Source organism: Zootermopsis nevadensis, unplaced genomic scaffold (genome assembly GCF_977971745.1).
Source record: "Zootermopsis nevadensis isolate Lab colony 2312 unplaced genomic scaffold, Znev_1.0 Znev_ptg000016l, whole genome shotgun sequence".
Lineage (NCBI taxonomy): Eukaryota > Metazoa > Arthropoda > Insecta > Blattodea > Termopsidae > Zootermopsis > Zootermopsis nevadensis.
The window spans coordinates 13,959,721-13,974,153 of record NW_028259148.1 but is presented as its reverse complement, the minus strand read 5'-3'; the positions used below and the strand labels follow the sequence as shown (position 1 = coordinate 13,974,153).

General features: G+C 37.2%; 1 protein-coding gene across 5 annotated transcripts in view; it reads right to left on the bottom strand.

Annotated features, from left to right (window-relative positions):
• Positions 1 to 14,433, bottom strand: part of LOC110837076 (uncharacterized) — a 42,722-nt gene that overhangs the window by 23,719 nt on the left and 4,570 nt on the right. For all 5 annotated transcript variants that reach the window (XM_022078879.2, XM_022078880.2, XM_022078881.2 and 2 more), the window contains exons 3-9: positions 11,915 to 12,012; positions 9,806 to 9,871; positions 9,401 to 9,718; positions 7,038 to 7,163; positions 5,058 to 5,148; positions 3,425 to 3,537; positions 2,799 to 2,883 (exon numbers count right to left, since the gene is read on the bottom strand). In XM_022078879.2, coding sequence (XP_021934571.2) covers positions 2,799 to 2,883; positions 3,425 to 3,537; positions 5,058 to 5,148; positions 7,038 to 7,163; positions 9,401 to 9,718; positions 9,806 to 9,871; positions 11,915 to 12,012 — 897 coding nt within the window. The remainder of the gene's footprint in view (positions 1 to 2,798; positions 2,884 to 3,424; positions 3,538 to 5,057; positions 5,149 to 7,037; positions 7,164 to 9,400; positions 9,719 to 9,805; positions 9,872 to 11,914; positions 12,013 to 14,433) is intronic.

Here is a 14,433-nt window from a genome sequence, read left to right as displayed (position 1 = left end):
ACATTTGTTCTTCACAGGAACAATCAAGGGCAGATTTCTGTATACAGTTTATTAACAGGATGCCCCAGCTATCTGACATAAGTCTGTTCAGAGAATTTTAATACCGTATGTCAGGAGCACAAATTTGCCATAAGAAGTTTGGGTGGCTTATAAAATTAAATTTAACATAATTATTAACTCTTTGAAGCTTAAGTTCATCTTAATAATATTCAAAGAAAACGCTATCTATAACCATAACAAAAATCATTCTGTTAATGCTGTTTAAGGAAATAAATGCTGTTTACTCAAAGAATCATACAAAACACATAAATACACCCTATGGGTAAAATGTAGAAGTGTTGATTAATAAAGAATGTGGGAAGCCACTAGGCTTTAAATGGTTATGATAATCAACTCACTGGTAAACAATCTGGGACCTCCTGCACTTCATAAGGTGGTCCAAAGATTAATTTCACAAAATTATAACTGTAAATCATCATCATTGGCAAAACTGCCCTTTTGGAGCCAAAGTCTTCCTTAGAAGATTCTGCCACATTTGACTATTCCTGGCCATGCTCGTCTAGTTTCTTTCTTTAACATTCTTGTCCACTCCATCCTCCGATCTCATTTAGGCCTTCTGGTTTGGCATTAAGAATACTTTTTTCAGGTTGTTGCTGGTCCATTTGAACAACACGACCAGCCCATTTCAACCTACCAACTTTTATAGAAGTTATAATATCCGTGTCCTCATACAAAGCATACAATTCATAATTGTACCTAATTCTCCATTTATTGTTGTCTTTGATTAGGCCATATATGGACCTCAGAATCAGGTTAAAACGTACGCCTCCATAATTACTTACATAAAATGTAAACTGAAGAGAACTTCAAAAATAACGAACAAATATACAATTTCACAGTGAAATTGTAAGTTATATATATATATATATAATGCCACACTGCCAAAAATTCTTAACAGGAGGCATACAGAAGTTTACTGAAATATAGTTTATGACATTCGAGGCAATATAATGAATCTTAAATATTAATGGCATTGCTGTTATAATATAAGCACGTATCAAATTGCCAACTCAGTTAGCTAGATTATACAAAATTTACGACGTTCTGACAAACCATGTACTGATTTAACAGCTTCAGTAACGTATAATGATGTCCATCACTTCTGTTAAGATGTTCTTAGCGGTCTTGCTAAACACTAATCTCGCATATAATGTTAGAATTCACAGAATGGAAACGATGCATTGAAACAAAAGACCCATGACCCATGACCTATGACCTACTATGTACATGTAGAGCTATACAATGCAGCAAAACCATTTTTACTTGTTCACACTCAAGAATATAGCGTAATTCTGCAGCTTTGTTAACTCTGATTGCAGAACTTTTATTTTCCTGCACATCAGCTTTCAAATGAGCGGCTGGACGCCATCTCAGGCGCTTTCATTCACTCACATTTCTATTACCTTACAGAATTAAATATATAGCTTACAACGTCATCATTTGGCTCACGATCTAGAGTGGGTTTTAATCTTCATAAGTCATCCTTGCGTAATAAACGCTGCACATATCACGTTCAACTTTTAGTACCACATGAATGCAATATTCTGAATTCAGATTTACATGAGAAAATATAAGATATTTATTCCATGTTTTATGGAATGTATAATAATGTAAGAACAGAATAAGATTGAAAGCAAATGCGGAGAAAGAACACAGATAGCGATTAAAATCACTGAACTGCGTACATACTTTTCCAACTTGTCACTATATTAAGATTTGAAGTTTTTAAGATGGTGAGTCTGAAGACAGCCACTTCAAACACTATATAAATTTGTTTTAATGACGCCCTGTTTTGTGACTGGTTTATAAACAAGAGATACTACAATTCTTGATGAACAATCCTATATTTTCTTTCTACGACATGAAGCACCACGCACACACTAGTCTGTACGACTGTGCTGATGCCAGTCGTTGCTTCATCCACGTTTAGATCACGACACCTGACCAATTGATTTTAGACAGTGGCACTGATATCAAAGCATATTCATGTGAGTTACGCAGTTTTCTCAGATTTTAATTCTTGACTAAATTTCTTGCATGAAAATTGATGTTTTTAAAGATGATTTATGTATATTTTTGGTACTAACAACTTCAATTCTTCCCAAGCGGAAATCAGATATATCTGTAGCTTACGGAACGTTCTAATAAACAGATCTATGGGAAAATTGACACGTTTTCAGTGCAGTGAGTACAGTAACTATGTTGAGTGTGTGCCTTGTCACCCCGGCATTGCGCGTCCTCAGGTTTCAATTCATACCCACAGTCTCAATTTGGAAAAAATAAACAATTACCGCAAGAATAAATTATTATTCTTATTATCCTTATTTATAAAATGGGACCCTTTTTTAAAACACGTGAAGACACAAACACTGCATATAATATCTCATCAGAAACAACCAAAGAGGATAAATTTCATTTAGTTATACAAACATCATTTTATAGGAGGAATTATAAGAACTACATGACTTCACATGTAATATATGTGAAGCACTGACTTAATCAGTTTCGCTGTCACCAGATAAATAAAGGTAATGAAAGGAAAATATCACACTGGATTTCTAACCAAATTATGGAATTATTTTCTATGAAAGTAAACACTACGATCACAATAGTACTGAATAAATTCATAAAACTTCCAGCAGGAAAATACCTGAACCTCTGCTATAAGCGGCAATCAGAGATCTACAAAACATGACAGCTGGTTAAGCACTTGAGCAGTATATCAAAGTTTCACTTACTTGTTGGTGGGGGAGTCGCATAATTGCCTGGCAGCGTTACGTGGATCACAGTCCTTCCGCTTTGACCGGTATCTCGATGCGTTGCCTAGAAATAACCACAGTTTCGCCATAATAAGGAGCCTAATAAAATTAATAATCTTCCTTTAAATGAATCACTTCACAAAGTTGATAATGATGTAAGTAATGCAGTTCAAAATTACCACTAAGTAAACTAAAGTTTGTCCCACTATACGCCATGTAGGCGTTTGGGGTGAGTGGAGGTATAGCTCCTCTCTTCCTTGACCTCGGCACTAGATGGGGGTGAGTGGTCAGCATCACGCCCCGGCCGGCTTTACCCCCGGGAAAGGACCCCGGTACCCATTGTAGAGGAGGCTGGGTGGGCCCCAGAGCCGGTCTGGACGCAGAGGCTAGAAGAAAAATCCTCTGCCCCCGTCGGGGATCGAACCCAGGTCGTCCAGCCCGTAGCTAGTCACTATACTGACTGAGCTATCCCGGCTCATTCTATTAATGTAGTACTTCAAATAAATCAGATTAGCAATAAAGATGCATTACTTCATAATCAACAGTGGAGGATATGATACGCATTACATAGAACAGCGTGTGTATATATATTAAAAAATACTCACCACCAGAATAAGGACACCAAAGTTTCCACTCAGTTCTGTGATGGAAGACGACTCTCTTAGTGTCACAGTTACAGTATCTCCGCTGATGTCTGCATCAAAGAATCCCTCAAGATCTATAAATTAAATTATATTTCATTTAACCCGTGTTTATTCTTACACACAAACACAGCTACTACATTTTTAAATCAGACACTTCCCTAACTTGACCTTATTTTTAAGGAAGAAACCAAAATCAACAATCAACCCACTCTAACTTGACCACGTGTGTGTGTGATGTGTCCAAAATGAACTTACTCACATGTGGCTACTTGCCTTTTTATTACAATACGCTCCATTCCCAATGCGTTTAGAAACAATTATTAAGATAGTGTAATTGCGTCATATTGTGAATATTCTAACAATTATTTATTTTAATCCGTCTTATCACAATATTTAAAATTTCTTATAATTAAGATAATAAAATATCATTGATGTTCCATATCGATTGATCGATTTACATTTTGGAACATCCAATGTAAATCGATCAATCGATATGGAACATCAATGATATTTTATTATCTTAATTATAAGAAATTTTAAATATTGTGATAAGACGGATTAAAATAAATAATTGAAACAATTATTACTGAAAATTGTGATTTGGGTTCCAAAAACATTAAGGACATATATTGACTAGTTCAGTGAACAATTAATTTCTCAAGAACAATTCTGCTCTATGGAGTTAGTAATTTGGTACACAAACACATAATTGTACACGTTTTGGAACTCATCAAAACATAAACTACTTCAAACTAATGTTATTTTTTTATCTGTGAGAAAAAACTGCTGTGAACCTGTGCATGTGTCTGTTTTGTGTATTTATCCCAGGAAACAACGCCTCATTTTTCTCCTTTCAATTTTCAACTCATTTAATTAAGCGCTTTTTAATTTTTATACTTAAGCTGGCAATTGAATCCAACTTAATGATTTATTTCATAATTTCCCGACCAAATAGGACACTAAACTGACGCCTTTCTTTTATATTGGACCTACAAGAAGCTTAGTTTTAACAGGGATTAATTCTCTCCACACACAAGGTTGAACAAGATGGTAGGAGAATAATTCATTGACAGAAACTGATCTGTACTTAAAATATAACATATTTTAATATTCAAAGTTTTAAATTCACAGTGCAAAATCTTTCCAATTATAAAATATTCTGTTTCACATCATCAGGAACTGATTTGCAAATGTTTCAGGAAACTCTTGTATTATTTACTTTGAATTTTCAGTAATTAGCTGGTTCACAGTAAGTTGAAACACCCTGATGAACTGTGGAATAGTGATTACGAGTTTTGGGTAAATGTTAAATAATTTTAATTCACGTCATAAGCATGCTTCAAGATACAGCACATTGTGCTATATACAATATCTCTCACAAAATTGCGTGCTTCAAGGCCCTCAGAAGGACTTTGCCCCCTTTACTGCACAGCTCAAAGTCACCAGTACAGCAATATGCTGCAAGTTCTTAGCCGTCTTCACTCACTGGGGGGCTGCTGTTCATGCTGCGTTGTATGACTGTGCTGTGACCTTGAAGCGTGCAATTTGGTGATAGTTACTAAGGATTTATGACACGGTAGTAATAACAACTTACTTTCACCATGTGAATACGCAAGACCCACGTCAACTTCCGCAGAAAAACCTTCAACTAAGGTTGCCTTTATTGGACCAATTATGTCTTCTCCCTGAACAAATTAAGACAATTATGGTATCTTTCCTTAAATATTGTGGAACACAGATATTAAATATTGCAGATTTGTGTAAAATGAAACAGTTTCATTATCTTTATATCATTAATATCATATCATACGTATAATATAATGAAATGAAATCCGTGGCGTAACAGCTCCAGGGAGCCAAAGCCGACTAGCTTGACTGCTGGCCTCACGTTCACATGCCTAAAGCAGAGGTGAACGATCATCCAACCAGATATAGGGTGACGTGTGGTCAGCACGACGAACCCCCAGACATCGCTAGCTTTCCTGACCGGACATATAATATAATATCAATCATTATATATATATGATGCAATCCCTTTATTCCTAGAAATTTACTATATGCATTAACATCTGTGTGCATACTTCATATAAATTCCCAAAACAAACACTAGACAATTTCAACTTTGAATTACATTCTCAATGGCTCGGCTCGCCAAAACCTATCAAGTAACATGCACTGGAGGCAGTTTCACATGAATTAAGGTAGTTGGAGTGACAATGACAAATCCCAATACATCTAAAAAGATGTGAAGCACATTTTCTTTCTCTTTACGTAATGATGCTTAAGCAAGGATTTAGCTTTAAACTAAGCGTGTGCATGCATGCGTGTACGTCTGTCTCTTCAAGAACTTTGGATCAAACTGGCTGTTTTTAAAGATGGCTGTCTTCTCAACTGTTGCACTTTGTAGTCAGGTAGAAGTTTGCTGACATTTCAGAGCAATTACCCTGATGATGGAGACAGCAAGAACCTTTGAAACATCAGTAAATATCTACCAGACTATATGGTGCAACACCCCGAAAGACAAACTTGCTGTTGTAAGGATATGAAATTTCACTTCGCTGTTTATATCACGTATGTTACATGTGCCATGCCTACGCTGAAAATGGAGATGATATGTTCTTCCAAAATGTTGATAAATACCTACACAACTACATGGTGTCATAACGCAGAATATCACAATTCTCATTTGCGCTTCCAAGACCCTAAAGATCTCATAACTAACTAATTAAATTCCCTGGTAGTAGAACCCGGGGATCCAACACCATCAGACATGATTCTGAGCCAAAATCATCCATTTACCATCCTCATAGCCCACCTCCCTAGGATCCATCTTGATATCGTCCCATTTCCTTCTTGGTCTGCCCAGTGGTCATTTTCCAGGATATCCCACTGAAATTCTGTATGCACCACTTGAATCCCTCCCCCATGCGTGTTACATGCCCAGTCCATCAGATCCTCCTAGATTTCACTATCCTCATTACACTAGGTGACCCGTACAATTCACGAAGCTCCTCGCAATGCAATATTCTAAATTCCCCACTTGCTTCATCCCTCTGTGGTCCAAATATCCTCCTAGCACCGTTTTCAAACACTCGTAATGCTATGTGTGCATTAGTTTGTCAGTAGTTCTCAGAGCCGTGCAGGGATATGATTTGTCATAATGTGGGTTAATTTGACATTCTGCAAAGATTTTATATTAACCTTTATCATTTAAACTGCCGAATCAAGAGACTGCCGGCCAGACTTAAACGCTGGGTTTTTTAACAGTACGCTACTATGCCACACGGCCAACTGGATCACATGCAAGCATTGACGCATGGTTGCCAAATGTTCTTCAAATCTGGGGGGGGGCGCACGCACACACACACTCTATTCTCGTTTCAGGCATACAGAATCAAACTGAAAATTAGCTGCCTTGACCAAATGAACTGAACCCCATTTTTTCATCATCCAAGACAGCTCAGTCCAGTTTACATTTTCACAACCAAATTCCTGCAAATTTCATGCATTACATGTACAACTGTACCTCCTCCCCGACATTAATCTCACCAAGTTTTCCGTTCATAAAACTTACATCTTTTATGTCCAAAATATGAATTGGCTCCTTGAAGAGAGGAGACTGAGGAGTAGAAACCTCTAAATTTGGTGTTAATGTTATTTGCACTACACTTGACAATCCTGTGTCCCCAGGAAATACATCCTGAAACATACAACACACTTCACAGAACTCAGCGACAGCAGATTCCTTACAAAATAAATCATCTGTCGAATGTTATAAAATAACCATCCAACGCAACTCGGTTATCATTTTTATTAGCGACTCGATTAATTTCAAACCTGAGGTCATCAGTGGGATTTCACAAACTATTTGTAAGCTAACTCAGGTTATTTTATGTAAAACCAAGTTAAACAAATACACGTACAACACACTGAAAGATGGTCGTTGTCTTCTGGGTTGTAGTGCTGTGTAGTCTGGTAGTTTACCGATGTTCCAGAGGTCCTTGCTGCCTCCATCAACAGGGTGATGAGATTACACAGTGCTACAACCCAGAAGACGGTCATTTTCATACTCACCACCGTGAATCCTGCATTAAAATATGTTAATACAAACTGTCGTAATAAAAGGCATTCTGTAATATAATATATGATAAAATTATTGTCATAATTTTAGATGAATTCCTGTGATGACCTATCTCATTTCAATTTTCGTCATCTACTGTTTCAAATCCCGTTATCCCTTACACCTGTTGACAGATCATATGATGTTTAATTAAGTGATATATCTGCACATAATTTATAGCAGACATGCACAGATGTGTATGCATACTAAGTTCATAAACAACTGAACAATATGTAGAAGTATTTCATAAACAAATTCCATGCACTAGATCAACAGATACGAGGAACAACACGGGACTTAAAAACAGAAGACGACAACAAAATTAAATACGACAGATCATAAATGTGTGACAGATATAAGAATTTTAACATAAAAATCCTGACAATTTTATCTATACATTTAATATTAATTATAAATTATTTTATACCATACAAACGTAAGTGCAACAACATAAATTCAAAATAAAGTCAAACCATATTGTATCTGGCCCATTATGGTTGCTCTTGTATAAAGATGTATTGATACTGTAAAATTGTTCATCATAATCATATGTTTGTTATAAAGTGTGTCCAAGTTTCATCACGTCAAAAAATATGATATAATTTTACACAATCAGTTCTTTTATTTAAAAGAAAATTGTCAACTTCATTGGGACTCAGGATGGGAAAAATCAAATAAATTAACCTTGTGTAAGAAAATATGGTTTCAAAAATTGAAATATAATTTGAATTATAATTAATTATAAGAGTTTGTTCACAAAACTATTTTCTTAAGCTCCTACCTTAGTCTAGGTCAGTGAAAGCAGTCTCTTCCCTTCAGGCATTTCAATTAAAATTCTGTATGTGTATATTACTTCCCCACGTGTGCTACATGACATGCCTTCCTTCATTTAATCATTCTGATATATTTTATGAAGATTATAAATTATGAAGCTCCATGGTTACTAAAATCATCTCTAAATACAGCCAAGTTTCAGGAAATAGGTTTACATCTTCTGTCAAAATTTGTGAGGGCAATCGAATATATCCCCACTTAATGGTACCTCCACCTTGTCGTGGTGGTGGGGCTTGAGTACCTCAGTGACCCCAAGAGCTACTGGTAGGGCCTCCTAGACAGATTGGTCGAGGGGGAGAGGTCAGACTAAGACAGGTACCCTGGTCCTCCAGGTTGGGGGTTGGTCGCAAGGCTAACGACCTTGCACCGTAAAAAGGAAGATGTTTCGAAACCTCGATCGAAGCCTCGGACAGACGGACCTAACAGAGGACCGAATGGAAGAGGAGAATTGAGGATGCCATGGACCGAACACGGACCGGAGAGCCATACAAGAAGAAGTTCTGTAATTAAGATGTAAGATTCCGAGGTTCATTTACTTTGATACAAGGCACCCCATCTGGCCCAGTTTATTCTGTTTTATTTAAAAATGTTATACTCGACAGCTGTCAGATACTTGATGTATATGAACACATTACAAATCACCAGATTCACTTTTGTGAGATTTCAGATTCTCGTGGCAATGAGTATGAAGATGGCTGTCACCCGAAATGTTCCACTGTGGTCTGGTAGACGTTTACTGACGTTTCAGAGGTGCTTACTGTCTTGATAATGGAAACAGCAAGCACCTCTGAAATGCCAACAAACTTCTACCGCGCTACACAGCACAAAAACAAAGATGACAGCCACCATGAGAACCTAAAATCTCACACATGACACCATCTTTAATTCTACTTTTTAGTTGAAATATGTTAAAACATTTATAAGTTACATAATATTTCATGAATTGTCTATGTCAAGTGATATAACATAAGAAATAAACTTACATAAGCAGTCAAAGAAAATGTAAGTGGCTGTACAATATTGAACGTTTCTGTTGTCTTCAGACTCACGGCCCACTTCTTCCCATTTCTTTTTACGGAAGACACTTGAAGCTTTTCCGCTGCTTCGCTCAGAACAAATTCCACTTGGCTTGGATACTGGTTATTATAATCAAAATCTGTTACTTCGATGTCTGTAACACCACAATCTCCGATAATGGTAGAGCCCACAGGTAATGGCACAACCAGACTGATATCGTAACTTGATTCCAGGAATGTGGGGGGGTACCCATTTGTAAAGCGATCTATAGATAATCTGAATTCCTGCAAAACATAATGCTGTTAAATTTTCCATACATTTACATGATAAAATCAGACATCGCTACTTCACTGCACACACATAAAACTTACCACTTTCACTCCTGGTCTACAATCCGTCTCCAAAATTACTGTGAGAACGTGGGAGAAAGACGTATCCTAGAAAAAAATATAGATAAATAACAACCATTACAGAAGCATTTTAAATGATTAGTACAGATTGCAGGTGTTTGAGAATCGGGTGTTGAGGAGGATATTTGGGCCTAAGAGAGAAGACGATGGGGCGTGGAGAAAACTGCACAATGACGAGCTTAAAAATCTGTACTGCTCCCCCAATATTGTCAGGGTGATTAAGTCGAGAAGAATGAGATGGGCGGGACATGTAGCGCGCATGGATGGGACAAGAGGTGTGCACCGGGTATTGGTTGGGAAACCTGAAGGGAAGAGACCGCTGGGGAGACCTAGACGTAGATGGGAGGATAATCTCAGGCGGGATCTATGGGAGATAGGAGTTGAAGGAGACAGGGTCCAGTGGAGGGCTTTGGTTAACTCGGTGATGAACCTTCGGGTTCCCTAAAACATCTAGTTAGTTAGTATGAAGTTTCAGGTTACTGACATTTTAAAGACTAGGCTGCACATGTGGCTAGTATAGGGGATAGAAGGAATGAATATAAAATTTTGATGGGGAAACCTCTTCAAAAATGGCTATCTGGAGGATCAAAAAAGGCACAGGAGGGTAACATAAATAAAGATTTTGCAGAAATAATCTAAGGATGACAGATGGGTGGAACTCACTGCGGACTGTGACCAAACAGCAGGCAATGCTATCAGTGGCATATTACCACAGCGTCCATCAGTAGTTTTAAGAGGAAATTTTAAATTATCCTGCCTTGGTATGTTTTCTGTTCACAGATATAATGGGTCTAGATATATTTTCTTAGAGTGAAAGAAATTCAAATCTGATAGAAATGCTTTTAAATGGCATGTACAGGCCTGCCAATCAAATATTTTAATTTTTTATTTATTGAGTGATGAACTCTGTAGCACAGTCGTATATCTGGTATGATCCAAGAAGGTGAACATTCGTTTCATATATTTTGATTCGAATGAGCAGAAACAAAGGATATGTAATTTCACGTCCTTTCTGTTGTCGATAATCCCACTAAGAAAGTCCAAGAGAAATTGCAACAGAATCAAATAATTTAAACCAGGTATGCGTATACGCTGATGATAAGAAAATATCAAATCTTTAACAAATCTGTAAAGATCTTGTTTTGTATCAATATTCATCAGTCAATGAAATGATATTCAACTACAACAAAGGGCATAAACAGAATTATTTAAATTCTTAAGTATTAAAAATACTGTTATATACATTTTAGCAGTTGTTAAAATTTGGACTTGGTAAATCATTTAGCAAATCTGAAGAAAGAAAAATGTTATTGTATGAAGTTTGTACAATAAGTTACAATTTTACACACACATACACGCCATGTAGTCTGGTCAGGGCGATGATGGAGGTATCAAGGGCCTCTGAAACGTCAGTAGATTTCTACCAGACCACATCATGCAACAACCCAGCAGACAACTTTCTTCAGACTCACCGCTGTGAAAACTTCAAATCCTACTTAATTTTTGAACTTTTTAACTGTTTTCTATATATTTACCGTTAGAAGCGACAAAATAGAGAACAATGCCCAAAGAATTGTCCAAGGATTAAAACTCATGCTACTTTTCCTGGATTTTCAATCTTTTAGACACCAACTAATAATTTTATTTTCAGGTCCCAGTTCCATCTGACAATATCTCGAAACCGGGTTCAGATGGGCAGATGTATGAACTCGCCTTTGAGAATTATAATACACAGACTTGTTTCTTGGCATTCTATTAAATTAAAAGTCAGTATTTAACAATTATTTATAATATTTCTGTTGACATTATGTGCTTCAGTCACCTGAAGTGAATTTTGATGCATAAGAAAAATAGGATAAATGTGAAAACCAAGAAATGTATAGAAATTTTTGAAATGGGCACCTCTTCGAAGGTAACAATTGTAATATCGAAATGGATCTTACAGAAATAGAATGCATGGTTGTGAATTAGTTTAAAACAGAGGTTAGTAAAGAACTCCAGGGTCAGCTGTAATGTTAACAGAGAGTTAATTAGCAATGACAAGAAAATTAAAATTAAAATCTTTCATACCTCTAAACTTTCCCAGTCCTTATAGCTTTCAGTTAAGGATATTTCAAGTATGTCACCATTTAAATTAGAGGAAAGATATTTGCTTTCTCCTCCTGAAACTAAAATACTTTTGTTAGTACAAGTTTAAATTAAGTATCATACTCTTCAATACAATTCCTGTTCCTCCATCTGAACTCTGCATACACATCACAGCTGAGCTAGATAGGAAAATAAGAAAAATTATTTGTGCAAATCTTCTGGTAAAATATGACATTAGGCATTCAGCTATCTTGCAATTGTATAATTTTGTTCTCTCTGGGGAAAAAAGAACATTCACACATACAACAAAAGCAAGATATTTCTTTCAAAGTTACGCTCACCCAGTTGTAATATGATTGAACCAATATAATACTGACTGTTTACTGGCAAAAGTATAGTTGACGATAGCTGCCTTCAGGGTTGTAGTGTCATGTAGTCTTGTAGAAGTTTACCGACGTTTCAGAGGTCCTTGCTTACTCATGACCCTGATAACGGAGGCAGCAAGGACCTCTTCAAGACTACATGGCACTACAGCCCTGAAGGCAGCCATCTTCATAAATGATGGTTAAGTTTGATAGCATCAGGAATATTTATTTATTTTATTTAGTGTTCAGTCTGACGACAGGTCCATATGAACAGGATCCTTCCATCCTTTTCTCGGACTGGGACCTGTTCATATACGTTCTTGGCAGATGATCCAGAAGTGGTTTGCCATTGCCTTCTTCTGTGTGTGAATGGAGTAATTGTTGGGATGCCACGGAGGAAAACTCCGTGTTGCCTAGACCACGGCCTTGTCCAACACAAGTTATAGCCGGGAATCGAACCCGAGACCTCAGGATTACAAGGCCAGCGTTCTAACCGCTAGACCACCTCATCTTATTATTATTTAGTGTTCTGTCTGACGACAGGTCCATATGAACAGGATCCTTCCATCCTTTTCACGGACTGGGACCTGTTCATATACGTTCTTGGCAGATGATCCAGAAGTGGTTTGCCATTGCCTTCTTCTGTGTGTGAATGGAGTAATTGTTGGGATGCCACGGAGGAAAACTCTGTGTTGCCTAGACCACGGCCTTGCCCAACACAAGTTATAAATTCGGGCACCGCCGGGAATTGAACCCGAGACCACAGGATTACAAGGCCAGCGTTCTAACCGCTAGACCACCGTGGCTCTATCAGGAATATAAACAGGCCAATAAGAAAACTAGCATAAAACAGATAAGAAAATAAATGTAAACTGAACACAAAAACAAAATCATTAACAGCTTCATAATGTAAATGTGTATAATAAACTGAGAACTTACATATCTGGGAACAACCACGAACAAACAAAAATAGATTCATGATGAAATCAGGAGAAGAATAAATTTTGGAAATCATTATTATTATTCTTCAGTTTAAAAATTTATTATTCTGTCCACAAAACAATCCTGCCAGTTGCCTTGCATAGGAATGAAAAATTCTCTTACTTTTCAGTCAATAACATGAAGAAGAGACCGCGGCGTTTCGGAAACTGGCTCTGTTTCCGATTTCAGGCGAGAGGTACCTACTCAGTTGGGTCCGTCAGATAGAGCTAGTCTCCATCATTGGAGACAATGAATAATTTTAAGTGTAATCCACTATCGTCAAAACGCTTTATAATCGAATGAATGACAAGTGTTTGAAAACAAAATTCTCAGGAAAATATATGCTTTGTGACTGACACAGATCACCTAGTTTCGCTATCATATTGAAATACAGAAAGCTGCTATTGGCTGAACATGTAACTTGAGTGGAGAGTGAGGAATACATACAGAATTCTGTTGGGAGGAAACCTCTTGGAAAACAGCAAATTGTAAGACCAGAAAGGAGACAGGAGATTAAGATGTAGCGGCGGTGTGCGCGGAAGGGTCAGGGCGCGAGCCCGCCTGGAGCCGCCGCCGGTGCAGATCTTGGTGGTACCTTTGGCATTAGCAGTACTGAATCTTTATATCCTTGTACAGCGTTAGTTAATATTCGGAGACTGATGAAGTCAATCAGCAAGTAGAAAACAGAAAAGGTTCACAAGTCTTAGTATTACTCAGCTCCCCTTTTGTTGCTAGTCTGATTTGGTTCAATAAATCTGATAAAATTATCTGCCTTTGTTATGTAGTTCTTAGAATGAGTACGTAAGTAATGTCCATGTAAGCGACAAAATTATCATTTCTGGCGAATCAGTTATCGGTTTCCTCAATTTTAGTTCCTTCAGAAACAGAGATACAGTGTAAAGGACGTCTTTAGTACGGTAACCAGCTAACGCGGCTGGTTGCCCGAGAAGATTTTGTTGATTGCGCTCGCCGCGAAAGTCTCAAATCCGACATCTTTACTGTTTCTAATTTCACGGAAACTGACAGAGTGAATTTCTAACTTCAAATGATACTTAAATCTATGTTATGAAGACAATGACCTGAGAGAGATTAAGTAACTCGGCTATGCCGTAAGTCTCAGAACTAAATTTACGATACAATGTTGTGACGACAGAG